We start from the raw sequence: 16785 nt of genomic DNA on the forward strand, positions 1-16785 counted from the left end.
CAACCTCCTCCCACAACCTCCGACTCTCATCCAACCCTCGGTCCCAGCTGCGGTGAATTATTTAACGCCCCCAGGGACACCGCTTACCTATGCGCACCGATGTGTCAGCCTCGAGATTTCACCATTCTTTCTTTGAATTTTACGGCGTCACACTAAGATAATATGGATTTTTATGACAACGCGTAGATTTATATATATATATATATATATATATATATATATATATATATATATATGTAAATATAAGTGTGTGTGTGTATGTGCGTGCAAAGGGTCATATAAAGAAACTTTAGCTGTATAAATTCAATAGACTGACATTTATTATAAAAATATAAAGTAAAAGTGCTTGATGTAAAATTCTTTCTTTTTTTCGATACTTACATCACACATACACACATACACACGCACGTAGACATATACAAATTTTATATATATATATATATATAAATCAATATGAATTAAGAACAACGAAAAATGTAATAAATGGAATATCGTTAAAAATATATAACAAGTAATTAGAAGAGATTTTAATAATGTTGAAAAAACGCGTTGTTTTCCACGTGAATTTCCTTTTTTCGTTAGAACTGATCGATATTAACTAATAATTCGTAATATGCATAATTTTCATTAACATTCATGATATACCTAAATTCAAATATACATTTACTTTTATAGTTGATAAAAAAGAAAAAGTTTGATATGTCTTTATCTTGTATTATGTACTTTGTTATCAGTGTTATCTAGCATATTTTTATCTATTATCCAGAGGACTATTAAGATTAAGCGACGATTTAAATTTTATCTTCATTCCAATTTCGCGCCATCTCAAGTGCACTCTGGGAACATGTCACACACAAACACTTTTGAGGATATATAAGTAGATATTGAGCAAATAATATAATCAAAAATTTGTTTCTGTTATATTAAATTGACGAAGATAACGCGACGAAACGTTCCACTAATTCTACAGTCAACGTTTAATGCGTTAATATAACAATGGCGGAAGGATCGGAAGTGTGTTATTTCGATTTACGGGTCGTACATGATCATTTTGACAAGGCTCTTGTGCAGGATGATGATGTTGATATTAAAGAATATTTGGATGCGTACAATGAATTATATAAGTAAGATATACTATGTATTTATGTTTATATTATGCTCTTTTTAACAAGCATAACCTCTTAAACATATGCAAATTTATATCTGTAGGTTTTTCCAACTTATGGGCAGTGTATTCAGTTTTGTCTCTTCTGATTTGAAGCAAAAGATCGATGTTCTTAGTGACTTTTTAAATAAAAACGATCAAAATTATACAACTATTAAGACCATGATCGAGTATGAAACAAACAATAAATTTCTATTCAAAGGAGGTTATATTAATGCAGCACGTACTTTGCTACGTCTACACAGGGGCTTAGGTATTATATTATAATGATTAGAAGAATAATACTTAACGTGAGTAATATGTGTTATGCTTCTATTCGTCATCTATTCATTTGTCTTATGCTTTTAGAATTTATAAGAGAATTCTTATGGCAACTAAATGAGATAAGCGACACTGATAAAACATCTATGTGCTGCCAAGATGCCTATAATAAAACCTTGGCGAAACATCATCCATGGGTAGTACGTAAAGCTGCAATAGTAGCAATGTATACTATGCCTACTAGAGAATTATTATTTCAAAAGGTATGAAGAATGCATTATATAAGTTATTTTATTCTTATATTTTTATATTTAGTGATAAATTTTAATATCTCAAACAAAAACGCATAGGTTTGTGGTCCGGATGTCCAACGAAATGTAGATATTCTACCAAAAATGCTTGAAGTTACTGTCGAAGTACTCAATCGTACTTATAATTTATATGATTTGTATCAACTGCACAACTTGCCATAAAAAGGAAAGTATTGTGATTACATGAAAGTCTATATATCAGCTTTCACCAATTTTAATTCAATTCGCAAAGTATAAACATGTGTAAAAGTTTATGAATGTCATTGTGAAATGTAATCAATAATAATAGTGCTGCTATACAAGGTGTTTCAATAGCTTTGTCGCAAATAATTATTAAGATAACTATTGGTGATACGAGAATAGTTCTTATTTAATTTTCAAATTTTATTTTATAATATGGGTATAACAAATTCCCAAAGATGGCCTTCCAATTAAAATTGATTTTGATAATCAATTAACATCCATCTATTTATCTAAAATTATTGAACAAATAAGTTAACATTAATACTTTATAATAAAGTTATTGAATCACCTTGTACGTCAAAGAACATTGTATGTCACTATATACAAACACGCTCGTTTTGTAATATTTAGTTATATAACAATTTATAATTATATTTATTGAAAACGTACAAATGGATGTTAGAACGCGAACGTCTTTCTCAGCTATAGCATATCATACACAAAAAGAATAGAACATTCCTTTCACGCATTTCGATAACAGGGAACACTTGAATTAATTCTTCTTTAAGTAACTACGTTATATATTTTATTTATAAAATTAATGAACGTTTATACAACAATAATCTTTATGGAAAAATGTAGATGGTAAATGAATCATATTACATTGTCTTTCATTTATAAATACTTCCAGAAGTTATTTACAATATCCTTGTTTAAATCGAGGGAATAAATAACAGAGTAACTAGACCTATGTTTAAGGTCGCATAATCAAATTTTTTGTGAATAGTCAAGAGTATAATTGGAAGTCGTATTAAATTTATTAGAGGAAATATCATCGTCTATCAGCATACCTAGAAAAAACATAAATTAATATAAGAAAGAGAAAAAAGAATTATTGGAGAATAAATACAATGATTAAATATGTGATATAAAGAAATTAATATTGTTCGTCGGTGTATCTATAAGAAAAATAAATGAATATAAGAAAAAACAAAAAAAATCAATATTTTCATGAAACAATCTTTTTACCGGCAACAGAAGCTGTGAGAAAACAAACTGCACTGCCGGCGATAAATGCTCTCATGGTAACAGCAGTGATCTCTTTTTTCTTGTTCGGTGCTAAATTGCTTAAAGCACCGATCATGATACCGATGCATGCAGGATTAGAAAATCCACAAAGGGCATATGTGGCGATGGCTTCAGATCTACTAGATAGTCTCTTTTGTTTTTTATACACTCCAAGTTCTTTATAAGCGATGAATTCATTAACGACAGTCTTTATTCCTATTAAATATCCAACATCCTCGCATTCTTTCCATGGTACACCCATGATCCAACTTAATGGCATAAAAATTTTTGATAAGAAATACTAAAAAGCAAAATACGTTTAATATTGCTTTTGAACGATATAAAATACTTAAAAAGAAAAAAAGGGAATAAAAAACAAAAAGAATATTTTCTCATTACTTGAAACCTCCAATCGTTAAATCCTAAGAGTTGACCGAACCAAAAGAATATACCATTGATGAAGGCAACAAATGATATAAAAGCTATAATATTAGCTATTATACCAAGTATTACAGGAATTGCTGCCAGTGCTCCATTACTCGCAGCATCCAATATTCCAGAATCATTTCTGAAAATTATTTCTTTTTTATATGAATGATCGACGATCGATCATTCATGAACGATCATTCATGAACGATCGTGTAAAATCATTGAAATCATATATATCTATATACATGAATTTAAATCTTACGATTTCTCCAATTGGATGTTTTCCGAATCGGTTTGACTTTCCTCTGTCTCGGGATAAAATAATTTAGAATAACAAAGAGCAGCCGGGGCTGACATTACCGATGCTATCAGCAAATGTGCCGGATCGGCACCAAATTTGACATATGCAGCAAAAACACTACCTACGAGAAATCAAAGAAACCCATTATATTTATTTTTTAAAATGGCAGGTGATTTTTATTTTATTTTATTTTTTTTTTTCTTTCTTTCTTTCATTTCACATTTGATATACCTGAAACCGAGGCAAAGCCAGAACACATAACGGCATGAATTTCGGAGGATGTCAGTTTATTGACATATGGTTTTATCAATAAAAGAGATTCGGTCTAGAGATAAAAAAAAAATTAAATAACATCAACGTGATATTTTTTATATCTCAGTAAAAGGTATTACCATTCCAATGAATGTGTTCGATACACAATTCAACGATTCACATATGGTGGTTCCCATGATACATTGCAAAGCCCATCCAAATTTCATTACCACCCACTGCATAACTCCAATATAATATAATATTTGAATGAAACAGCTAAAGAAAAAGATAACTGGAATAACCTTGAAGAAAAATCAAATCTTCGTAATATAACAATAAAAAAACATCGTCGTATATGATATAAAAATATACAATAAAATCGAACCGAAAAAGCAAAGATTCCTTTTTGAACAAGTTCCTCTGAGAAGATAAATTCATCGCCTTCTTTCGCGTAATCCAAAAAGATTGTTATTTTGTTTGAAATGCAATCAAAAATGTCTCGACCGACGGACCAACGAATGGTAAACAAACCGAATAAAAATTGCATTATCATACCACACAAAACTGGTCTCCAATTGATCTACGTCAATGAAAATGTACATTTATATAAATAAATTTCTGTCGAAAAAAGTTGGAGGATTTCGATTCGAAGTGATTTATTTACGTGAGCCGGATGTTTTGAGAATATCCATCCTAGGAGTAATAGGATTACGACACCAAGGCCACTGATCAGTCTTCTCGTCGAATGTAAGGTATCGATGATGAGAAAGGCAACGATGGCCGTGAGTATTAACAAATATATCACTGTTACAAACATCCGAAATCCATATCTGTGATCGATCGAATTATTTCAGTCGAATATTTTTTTTATTTTATTTTAACAGGTTCGTTACCAATGTCATATATATATATATATGTTTGTGTGTGTTTGTGTGTGTATATATACGTATATATATATCAGTGGTTCCAGTTTTGTTTTGAAAGTTCGACGTTATTCTAAAATACTTATGCAATAAACAAAAAAAAAAAAATAAAGTGCGATTTGAGGTGAATGTTCTTTTCTGATCTACCGTGATAACGAACGTGTTATAAAAAAAATATGATGTTAAAGATTTTTTATTACATTACCTTGTTTTTTTTAAGCTTTCGATATATCTTCCAACCGGTTGAAAAAGACGACAAATAGATTTTGCAAAATATCGCTTAACTACACAGTAATAAAATAATCCGCTATACGTGAAACCCAAAAGTAACAATAGCATACCATAACCGTTACACCAACAGAAACCGCAATTGTTTGCTAAAAGAAAGAAAAAAAAGAAAGAAACAACAACGAAATTAAAGGAGTTACTTATCTCAATTGTGAATTTTTTAGGAATGAAAATCATTTATGTAAGAAGCAACGTTAATGATCGAAAATATGTTTAATGTCATACATTCTTTGTTTTTGACCCAATAGTCGCTGGCAAAGGCAAAGTAGATCACTACGAGACTATTTAACAGTATCAAGCCTAGAAATTTGATAACTTTTCGATGCCTCGAAATGCATGCTTCCAAGGCATTACGTGTCGTCGTAAGTAAGTCGAATGTTTTTTTGGGTACATTGTTTTCCTGCATAGGAAAGATAAATTACGAGAGAACTTTGTTTGTTATTTTAATTAATTAAAGACACCTTATTGTAGAGATTCAACAAAAGACTTATCTTGCAAATACTTTATGATCATGACATTACGATATATTATTAAACAATTCTTATATATATTATTAAATATAACAAATATGTATATTTACACAGGTAAATCGAATTTTTGTTTTATTTGTTCAGTTGATTTTATATATTTTACCGCGAACAAGAAAAAAGTCAAAAATATTTTCAATAGATTTTAGAAATACGTATATAGATGTTGTATCTCCAGTTTCACTCTTAAATCATTTTACGATATATTGACTTGTTCATTGACATTTTATAACTACTGATATTATGCAAATGATTATTTTCAAGCGTAAGAATGAAACATGTATTATAAACGTGTATCGGAGTTCAACAATGGATTGTAATCGATAATGCATACTTGAGCGATGCTAAAAAAACAAAAGCATATAATATCGTGTTTACCTCTTCTTTCTCGTACGATTCCGTATTCTTTATGTCACTTTTTAAATTCTCTAACTCGTTGTTCTATAAAATGTTTGAAATGAGTGAAGATTATTAAATAAAAGTTTATCGTTTAAGAAAAGAATTCTCGATAAAACGAATGATTGTATCGAGAGAGAAAGTTTTTTAACGATACAACTCTCGAAGGACGTTTTGATAATATGACTCATAAAGAGAAATGAAAATTTACCTCTTCAAATCCTATATTCACGATTCCAGGCATATTTAAATCGTAAGGTAGAAAAATGAAATTGAAGAAAAGAATATTCTTTTAGATATTCTGTCTCGCACTAAGTAATAATTTCTATTGTAGTTTTTCTTGATAGATCAACAATGTAGATTATATCCGCAATTTTATATTCGTAATACTTTAAGAATCGTCTAATCGTCAGATAAAGATTTGATACCTAGAAAACGTAATAAATAATCATAAAAAATTATAAATGAGAATAAACAATGAAGATCTCTCTTAGTTATTTTATTACGATTATTCTTTTGCACTTTTGCATAACGCACTCACTGAAACTTAAATCGACTACTTCCTTTTTCTTCTTCACGAAGCTCACACTTTTTCCCTTTCTTTTTTTTTTTTTTTCCTTTCAAAATTAGATAAAAATGTGCATAATTATATGAGGCATATATCTTGTTCTTTTTTACGCCGAAAGAAAAGCGTAAATATTTCGTAACGTTACACAACGACCAGTCGTCGCCGAAGGCAACACTTTGAGGAAAAAAATTTTTGTGAAAGGCCAGACTTTATCATCGAAAATGTTAATCTCACTGTATAATATTTAGATTGTAACGCACTATCACAATTTTTCAATACACTAATAATCTGCGTATATCTACCTCTAAAGAGATAAGTCGTTAAACGACTACTGAAGATTGAAGCCGATGATACCTCGTATAGTTCTATCTACGTTGCGAGGCTTAGGCATTCATAAGAAGTGGGGATCATACGTACCTAGTACCGACGTGCTAGTACGACATACTTCTTATGTTTTTACAACCTATTACGTTTGATTCATTGATTTCACATTTCATTTTCATTTTTCGTGATTCTTCGTTCGAATAACATTCTTTCGAAATTATAATTATAAACAATAAATATATTTTCGTACTTGATAAGCTCACTTTTAGATGATTAAATTTGTTTCATGAACACACTGATACAACAATAAATACGATTATTTATTACTATGCTTTAATTGAAATTGTTCGGAGAACGAAACATTGAAAAATAATGTTTAGAATAGACTTCCTTTCATTGTTATTTTATTACAAAACTAGTCACTGTTGATGCGTAAACTTTATCGTCACCGTGGTCTCGCGTTAACATTGATGCTCACGTGACAATGGTAGTAACGTAATAAATTGTCGTCGGTAAAGTACTACGAATGTAGAGAGCCATTTGAAGCACACGATAAAAACGTAATCTACCGAACCGGTGAAATACAAAATGAGAAGTTGAATCGATAAATCAGATATTATTTTTTATCATTTTTATATGCATTATATCTACAATTATTCGCACAAACAATAATATACTATACTCGGGTCAAGTTATTTTTCTTTCTTCTTCATTTTTGCAAAATAAAAATAATAATAAAAATAATAAAATTAATAATACAAATAATAAAAAATTTTCACAGTCGTAAATGACTGCGAGAATATATAACATGTTATAGTCTTTTTATTTATTATTGTATAATGATGTTTGTAAAAAGTTTTAAAGTGTGTTAACGACAAAGATAAGAAAATTTTGCACAATGCATTACAACGAAAATGTCAATATTTTATTTTAATGCGATTTTTACATAGATATATACATATGTACATATACGTATGTATACATATATATATACATATATATATATATATATATATGTATGCAAATTTAAAAGAAAATTTCGGTGATAAGACATATAAATATCATTATCAGAAAAATCTTATCAGTGTTTTTCGATAATGTCGTGATAAAAAATTAGTGCAGTTCGAATGTATTAATCGTATAACTATATTCTAAAAATGTATATTTACATTGTATAGAAACAAGACGATCTTCAAATACATGAGTATTTGGATATGTTGATAAAATTGAATGAAATAATAACAAGAAATGGCAGTTGATTTTTCTTAGAAAAATCAAGGATTTCATTGATCAAATTTATTCGCATTATTAAGAAAACTTAATCATTAACTATGTTTGACGATTATATTTTTCATACGAAACAGGAAATTATATTTTACTATTCGAGTTAAAATTTATGTGGAAACTAAAAATTAGTCATAGTTTAACAATATTTTAGAATATTTTAAAACGATAAAGAAATAAAAAAAAAAAAAAAAAACAATGAAAAATATATAACGACACAGAAATGAAAAATATAGTAGAAAAAAAAAACTTTGACAGAAAGGACAGGACAGAACAGGAAAAGATAAGAATGAGACAAAACAAGACAGAAGAAGATATAATAAAACTGTACAAAATAGGAAAGATCGTACAACATAAGATAGGATAATATATACGATGAAACAGAATAAAAAGAGATATAGGAGTAGATAAGATAAGATAGTACAGGACAAAACCTGAGGTAATATTTGATAGGATAAGATAATAGAATAACGCAGAATATAATAAAATATAACGTAAGATAGCATAGGATAGTATAGAAAATGATAGGATAACATAATATATATAGAAAATATTGAATCGTATAGATTACTATAGAAAACGACGTAATATAGGAAAACACATTAAGTAGCATACGATTGCATAAAATACTGGACAGCATAAGATAACATAAAATAATGACATAAGATAGTATGGTCGATTCGATTCGTGAAAACTTGAATCGAACCAAGTTGAACCGTGTGAATTCGAGCTGGTCCAATCGAACCGGGCTGGTTTATGCTGCATCGAATCAAGTGGATCCGTCACATGATATACTATCATATCCTGTGTCTTCTCCTGTTCTATACTGTTTTATATTATTCTATACTATCCTATCTTGTTTGATCCTATTCTGTATTATTCTGTTCTCCGTTTTGTCCTGTCTTTTTCTGTTCTATCTTCTTATATATTTTTATTCTATCCAATCCTATGTCTTATTTAGTCTAATCCTGCGTTATGTCCTATCCTGTACTATTTTTTTCCTATTTTATTCTATCTGTGATATCTATGGCGTTTCTTACTTATTAATATTTTTATGTTTTTGTTCTTTTTTTTATTCTATTATTTCGTTAAGTTTTGAAACATCTTAAAATTTTGAAAATTCTAACTGAAATAGAAAAAGATTGTTTTAGTAATGTTTTAGTAATGACGGGTACACTCCTTACATAGACAATTTTGTCGTAATGACTATTCTTGTTAAACACAGTGAACAAATTGAGGAAACGTAGACTAATAAGCAAGGCAAGTCAAAGCGAAGTAAAATAAATCGATTTTTAAAAATAATACATGTGTCTCCGTTTAACATTAATTTTCAATCATGACTTTCGTTTTTTTACGAATGTACAGTAGATAAAAGCCGACAAACATCGATCACGAAACTAGCGTTTTTGATCCTAAGATTTTGGCAGGGCTTATTCAAGACGAACGAGATTTAGAATTCGTACGAGAGGACTCATTTTCGAGAGGCGCCGAATTCTATTTATACGAGTCTAAGACGAGTTTCTCGCTCTCGAAATTCTGTTTCATTTTGTGACGGAAAAACGAACAAGTTCTGTCATTAAAAAAAAAAAAAAAAAAAAAAAAGAACAAAGAAAAAACAGAAAAGAAGAAGAAAAAATAAATAAAGATATTGTTTTTCCGACTCATTCTCGACGTGAAGAGAGAGAGAGAGAGAGAGAGAGAACGATAACAGATCGTCATTTAAAACACTAGACATATTTTAACCACGTCTGTCAATTTGACAGATAGTAAAAAAAGAAAGGGAAGACACTTTTTATATTTCTTACTATTTTTAATTTATTTAATTTTACGATAACAGATATATAAGAATAGCTTCTGTTTAAAAATTCTCTAATAATTATTTCGATCATTGTAAAAAGAAGAAATAGAAAAAGAAATAGAAACCGTGTAAAAAAAAAAAAAAAAAGATCCGTTATTCCGACGGGTTTTGTACTAATTCTAGTGTATAAATCTATTCATCGAAAAAGTAACGAGATATTTCAGGCACGCGACGCACCAATTATTCGTTCTCGTATCCGTCATGCATCAATATCGTGTTCGTATTTTCAGAACAGCTACTTGACTTCGTTTCGTAAGATGGTGTATACGCGAGTTAGAAACGATCAACAAGAAATACTGAGAATTAATATATTATGATTTTATTACGGCGTCACGTTGTTTTATATTTTTTATTATTATTATTTTTATCATCGTCATTATTATTATTTTTTTCTTTTTATCTATTTGTTTTGTTTCGTTTCGTTTTGTTCCTTTTTTTTTTTAATCCTCATTCGATTTCTTTTGAATTCGGGTCATTAAATATGGGATCTACATCGATATTTCGTTAGAATATTTCTCAGAATTATTCGACAGACTTTCCCTTTTTCATCGAAGTCAAAGAATAATTTCTTCATACTTTTGCAAATTTTGCATCATAAATCTTTCGATCTTACCTGGATCTTTCGAAGGATTTACCTGGAATCGAGGTCCGACAGACGAATTAAATCATTTTCAGAAAGAGAGAGAGTAAAAGAAAATAAAAGAGACCCGTCGTAAGAGCGAGAGAAACGAATAACGCTTTTAAATAGCCGAACCGTCTGGAGCATTTGCGACTGCAATATGCAAAATATCGCATGCACTCGACATTATGCGACTCAAAGTCATATTTCCATGGGAAAGCACTCCTCCCTAAAATGTCTTACACGTGTATATATGTATATCAACATACATGCACACGTACATCTACATACGTACGTATATTTACATCTGTGATCACTAAACCAAAAATTAATTACTTTGAATTCTACGAATTATTATTTTTTTTTTTTTTTATTTCGAATTAAAAATAATTTTTGTTTTCTATAGAAGCAATTCTTGATCACAAAACAATTAATTACTTTGAATTCTTCCAACGATTTATTTTTTCTTGTCATTGAAATTTCTTTTCTTTTCTTTTATATATATATATATATTTTTTTTTTTTTATAGAAAAGAAATTCGAACTATCTGGTTTTGTTTTATTCCGAAGTAAAAAAGAAAAAGTTAGAAATGTCTTTTCTTGTATGCCACACCTTTGTAAATTTACAGAACGTCGACTCTCATTCTAGTAATACAGATTAGAAGCACAGTATGCAGCTCACGTTATCACGACTGATACGCACCGATTACACGAGCGTTTACACGTGTCGGATTTGTACGTCAGGAGAGAGAAAAAGAAATGTTACCTTTTGTTAATTAGATATTCTTACAAGTTCGGGATTAATTTACAAGATAATGACTTAACACATCTACCTCTCCATATATACACACACACACACACACACACACACATATATATATTATCTATATATCTATACCTATATCACATATAAATAAACACGTCTCTTATTAATAAAAATAAATGATAAATAATATAATTATTATAATAATATTCCTAATTTATTACTATAATTATTATTATCATAAAAAAAATTATTATTACGATAATTATAGTATAATAAATAATATTACTCTCTCTCTCTCTCTTTCTCCCTTTCTCTTTTTCCAATAATGACATAATTATAATAATATATATTTAACTTTAGACAAATAGTGTATTTAAGTTTAAGTAGAGACATTAGTTATATACATGGAAATACTATGGTAATTATATCTATTATGTCATATATATGTATGTATCTATTATTATTATACAAATAATCCTATATATAAAATATCTCTTAAAATAAAAAATTATTAATAACAGGTAATAATTATAAATTTTTAATAGAATCTTACTTGAAATTTTGTCACGTAATCATTTTTTCGTATTTACGAAAGGAAGTAGAGAAAAGGAAGTTTGAGATTTATTCTCGCGTAAGAATACCGAGTAATCGGAGGAGTTAGTCCGTCACCAAGGTTGAATCGTCTGGCTCATCTCAACGTCGTCGTCGAAAGAACGTCGTGGATCGGGAAGACGATGCATCGCTTATCTCGTCGAGACGAGACAAGCGATATTTCCTTGGATGTCGCCTTCAAACTTTTCTCCTTTTGATCAAGGACACGATAGGTATACGATCGTATTATTCCTTTTTCTTTTTCAACCTTTAAATAAATAAAGAAAGAATGGACAAGATTTATGTAATTCCGTTGTTGCGTAGTTAATACGAAATACAGTAGACCCCATATAATACGGGTTCACATAATACGACGAAAAAGATTGAAACGTGTGGTAGTATAAGTGTTTATATACATATTTCTACAGTTTTATATACGTATATAAAATATTTCATTGTTACATGTGAAATATGTATTTTACATTTTTTAATCATAAACTCTTACTTAATCCTTTATGAAAAAATTATGTTTTTTTCCAAACGTATACATAATTTATATTCATATAATCGGATTCATGTAACTCTACGTGTTATACACACAGTCTATGGTACATTTCTTTTTTCTCTCTCGTTTCGTCAATCGATAACATGTTTTATTTCTCGAACATTTGACATTCCTATAAAAATATAAATTATCTGTTCATTTTCCTTTTCGTCAATAATAGCTAACGATAGAACAACACGTGTCCCATGAATTATTTTCACGAACGTGGATCGTACAATCTTTCATTTCCCTCAACGTTAGCCGCAACATTGGAAGATCTACATTCTATGTCCTTGATAATTTTGTACGTGACATTTTCTATTTTCCACTTCTACGTAGTAAAAGGTTGGCTAGACAGACGGTGGCAGCCAGCTTTAGGTTTCTGGAACGATGCCAGACACGTTGAAGATAGCGAAATACGAGATACACCAGACGTTTCGTTACGTCTGGTTGAAAGAATCGTCGATTTGTCAAGATCTTTGTCAAATCGACTGGATCAAACGATTTTTTATTTCTTTTTCCTGCGTGTGTTCTTTCTTTGACCTTTTTTCCTTTTCACTAGTTCCTTCATTTATTTCTCGCGAAAGAAAAAACGAAAAAAACCAAGCACGACGATACTTAAGTTTGATTTTGCTCTCTTTCTTTCTTTCTTTCTTTCTTTCTTTCTTCCTTTCTTTTTTTTTTCTTTTTTTACGAAGCTACAAGTAGACGCTGATAAATTCTAGAGGATGAATTCGAGTCGTGCGAAGTTTGCTGCCTCACGTGGAAATAGTAAACCAACGGTCCTAACTCGTCTAGTCTGATCTGGTACACCAAGGTTCTGGACACACGAGAACGCAAAAGAAAATTGAGTACCAAAGTATCTTCCATCTTCTCATTCTTCATCTTCTGCGAACGCGCACAATGTGACGAAACGCGTCTTTTTGCGTTTCCGCCTTCATCTCTCCTTCCTGCGTTCCATTTCATCCAGTTATTCGCAGTATCGGATTCGATCTCTTCTTCCTGCTGATAAAAACGGACTCTTCTTCAGATTTTTTTCTAAGATCTTGATACATACATCTGATAGCAAAAATTTTATCACGAAGGAAATGAAGCTGTTTGCGTCAGGTGATCAACATGTGACATACGAGCGACAAAAAAATTTATCTTTGTTTTAAATCTCAGAGAAAACGATCAAGATCTTTGATTAATTAATATATAATAGTTAGTATATAAAAAAAAATAAATAAATAAATAAATAAAGCGTGATGATTTATTATTACTGTAATCATGAAAGGGACAATTGAATGAATAATACGAATTAGAGTTTACACGACGTTTTCATCAAAATTAAACAGAATTAAAAGTATAGTATGCTTTTACAGTCTTTGTCAATCATTTTATACATTATACACAAATTGCAGGTATTTCATCAGATATCTAACGTGCTTTTCATAAGTAACATTGAACACGAAAAGCACGTTAAATGGAAGATAAATTTAAATCATAATCTAGAATTTTATCTTTTTATCTCATTTTATAATGAATACCGAAATAAAATATATCACTGAGATCTCTATCTGACACAGGAGATATATTAAAACTTATCGATATTACTTAAAAGTCGCTTTTTATGTACTTTAGACTATATTTCTCAAAGTGTTTCGTTTGTAACAGTATCACGATCGAAATTTCTATATTAAACAATTTTTAAGAATCTGATAGACCGAAATCACTGTGTACTTTACATTATAAACATTCTACGAGAACTTTAGAGAAATTAATTTCTCAAGAATTAATCACTTTCCACGTTTTGGCTCGAACAATAGTAGCCATCATCTCGCTATTCATTAAAAGGTTAACGCCGTTTATACGTCGAGAAATCCTTCTTTAGACATTTATTCGAAATTTCCATTAAACGCTCAGATTTCTTTTCAATATCTACGAAATGCATGGAATGAATAAAAAATAATATTCGTTCTTTATCTTTTAATACGTAGAATCAACGTACGAACGAAGTATTACGAAGAATCACGATATAATCATAGATTAAACTGAACGACTATCGGATGATGTATAATCGGAGGAAACCGTAGATAAACGTGAGCGTTTGTGTGCGTGGTTACGTTGCGGCTCCTTCCTCTTCATCTCTCATTTCTACTTGCTCTTGTTACGTTGGAATGTCGAACACGAGCGAGCTTTATTTTATATATGTGTGTGTGTGTGTGTGTCATAGCACGCGACATTACTTTCAAATGGTCCGATCGAATTCCAACCCCTTTTTTCTAACTCCCTTCGAAACTTTTCGATCCACTCTCTTCAAATTTGCAAAGTTACATTTCGTAATTTTTTTATATGAATTTCCTTGTTTTTCTTTTTTTGTTTCTTTTTCTTTTTTTTTTTTTTCTTATTTTATGTTTCATATCGGACGTAAATATTTATGCACAATATCTTGAACGATTTTTAAACGATCAAATTTTATTGATTATTAGAAACGAATTTTTCAAATAAAAGTTGCTACGTTAAGAGCGAATGGAAATGTAATATTTATCGATATTATATTTACTCGAGATACGAAAGTTGTAGCAAATTTTTTTTTTCTTTTTTTTTTTAATAGAAATCGATACTTTAAGTTTAACGAAAATTGTAGGGAATATCGATATAAATTCAACTAACAGCTACCATGAATATTTTTATCGATATTTCATCGATAAAATTATGGCGATAATAATTATATTACGATACGATTTGTGATTTGTCATTCCAGTTATAATTATTATTATGATTGTTGTTACGATTGCGATTGCGATTAAAATTGTGATAATGAAAGTATCGTATCGTAATAATTATCGATATAACCTGATTAAATATCGATAAAAAAAATTAAAATATAGATGCACATTCGATTCGTGTTGATATTCTTTATAATTTTTATGAGATATAGATTTCCAATTAAAAAAGATTGTTATGACCTTCCATATCTTTGCATCCACAACGAAATAGTCGTAATAATTATTATGTTTCTCCGTTAAAAGCTAACAATTTTTATTTGAAATATTTGTTTATAAAACCCATAGAATTGGAGCTATATGGTCATATTATTTAAAATATGTATACATTAACATATTTTTCATATTGATGTCGCAGATATTTGATATATATTATAAGTATAAACATAACAAAAAGAATATAAATATAGTTCATTACGATAGTAAGACTATGATCATAAAAAAGAAAATCATAAATAATATACATGTGTTATGTCAAACTATAAAGAAAAAAATGCAATTTTTTCATTTTATTTATCCATGAAATAAAAAGGTTTCTAACTTCTATATAGAGTTCTAGGAATTCAAAAAAAAAAAAATTCAAAGTCCTCATAAAATAATATACATAAATAAACAAAATAAAAAAATTGTATTCATTATAGTTTTCGTGAAGGATTCACACAGTTTCGTAAATTCTTTTTCTCAAAAATTTCCTTTCACGAAAAATGGCGAAAGGACGATCCCTTCTGTCTCTCTCTCTTTCAAACACAAACACAAACACAAACATATACACACGTACGCACGTTCGCTCGCCAACGTACAAAATCATAATAATAAATCGATGAAAAGATGGAACGAGAAGGAATAAAATCGAAAATCGTAACAAGAGTCAGCGCGGAGATGTCGAATAAAAAAGTAGTTCGCGCGATTAGAATCGATCGAATCGAGATGCAAATTAAAACTTTCGAAAACGATCGAATCGAAACAACCGATAAAAAGAACGAAAACGAGGAGACGTAGAAGAAGAAAAATAAGATTGGGGAGAGAAGACCGAAGAATAATATAAAAAAGAGATTGTGTATCGCGTTGAGAAGGAACGTCGATCGGTTTTCGAGAGAGGAGAAGATAAGAAAAAGAGAGAGAGAGGGGGGGAGAGAGAAGAGAAAAAAAGAAAGAAAAAGGAAAGAAAGAACAAAAAAAATAAAGAGACGAATAAATAAAAAAAAACAACAAAAGAAACGATCGGATCGCGTCTATGCGTGGGTGCGCGACTTCGATTGCGCAATCCGTTCGAAATTCAAATCCCGATTCCAAGAAGCGATCGGCCTGGACTCTGCTAAAAAGAAAGATAGAGAAAGAGAGACAAACAGAGAGAGGCTCC

The 16785-nt window shown here is 29.7% G+C and overlaps 2 protein-coding genes across 8 annotated transcripts; one reads left to right on the forward strand and one right to left on the reverse strand.

Moving 5' to 3' along the window:
* Positions 1 to 814: 814 nt before the first annotated feature.
* On the forward strand, positions 815 to 2579 carry LOC122628190 (ceramide-1-phosphate transfer protein). Its single transcript, XM_043810197.1, has 4 exons — positions 815 to 1124; positions 1210 to 1418; positions 1514 to 1689; positions 1777 to 2579. The coding sequence occupies exons 1-4, from the start codon at positions 997 to 999 to the stop codon at positions 1897 to 1899; spliced, it is 636 nt and encodes a 211-aa protein (XP_043666132.1). The 5' UTR covers positions 815 to 996; the 3' UTR covers positions 1900 to 2579.
* Positions 2490 to 7507, reverse strand: LOC122628166 (solute carrier family 28 member 3-like). Of its 7 annotated transcripts, none has more exons than XM_043810135.1 (13): positions 7090 to 7499; positions 6316 to 6532; positions 6087 to 6149; positions 5407 to 5581; positions 5099 to 5270; positions 4635 to 4800; positions 4356 to 4550; positions 4111 to 4272; positions 3950 to 4043; positions 3680 to 3839; positions 3388 to 3556; positions 2950 to 3289; positions 2490 to 2771 (listed from the first exon to the last, which is right to left on the reverse strand). In XM_043810135.1, the coding sequence occupies exons 2-13, from the start codon at positions 6346 to 6348 to the stop codon at positions 2689 to 2691; spliced, it is 1812 nt and encodes a 603-aa protein (XP_043666070.1). In that variant the 5' UTR covers positions 6349 to 6532; positions 7090 to 7499; the 3' UTR covers positions 2490 to 2688. The 7 variants fall into 7 exon arrangements, with proteins under 7 accessions (XP_043666070.1, XP_043666080.1, XP_043666061.1 ...); XM_043810145.1 differs by having other exon boundaries at positions 6975 to 7499; XM_043810126.1 differs by having other exon boundaries at positions 6646 to 7499.
* Positions 7508 to 16785: the final 9278 nt, after the last annotated feature.

Source organism: Vespula pensylvanica, chromosome 1 (genome assembly GCF_014466175.1).
Source record: "Vespula pensylvanica isolate Volc-1 chromosome 1, ASM1446617v1, whole genome shotgun sequence".
NCBI lineage: Eukaryota > Metazoa > Arthropoda > Insecta > Hymenoptera > Vespidae > Vespula > Vespula pensylvanica.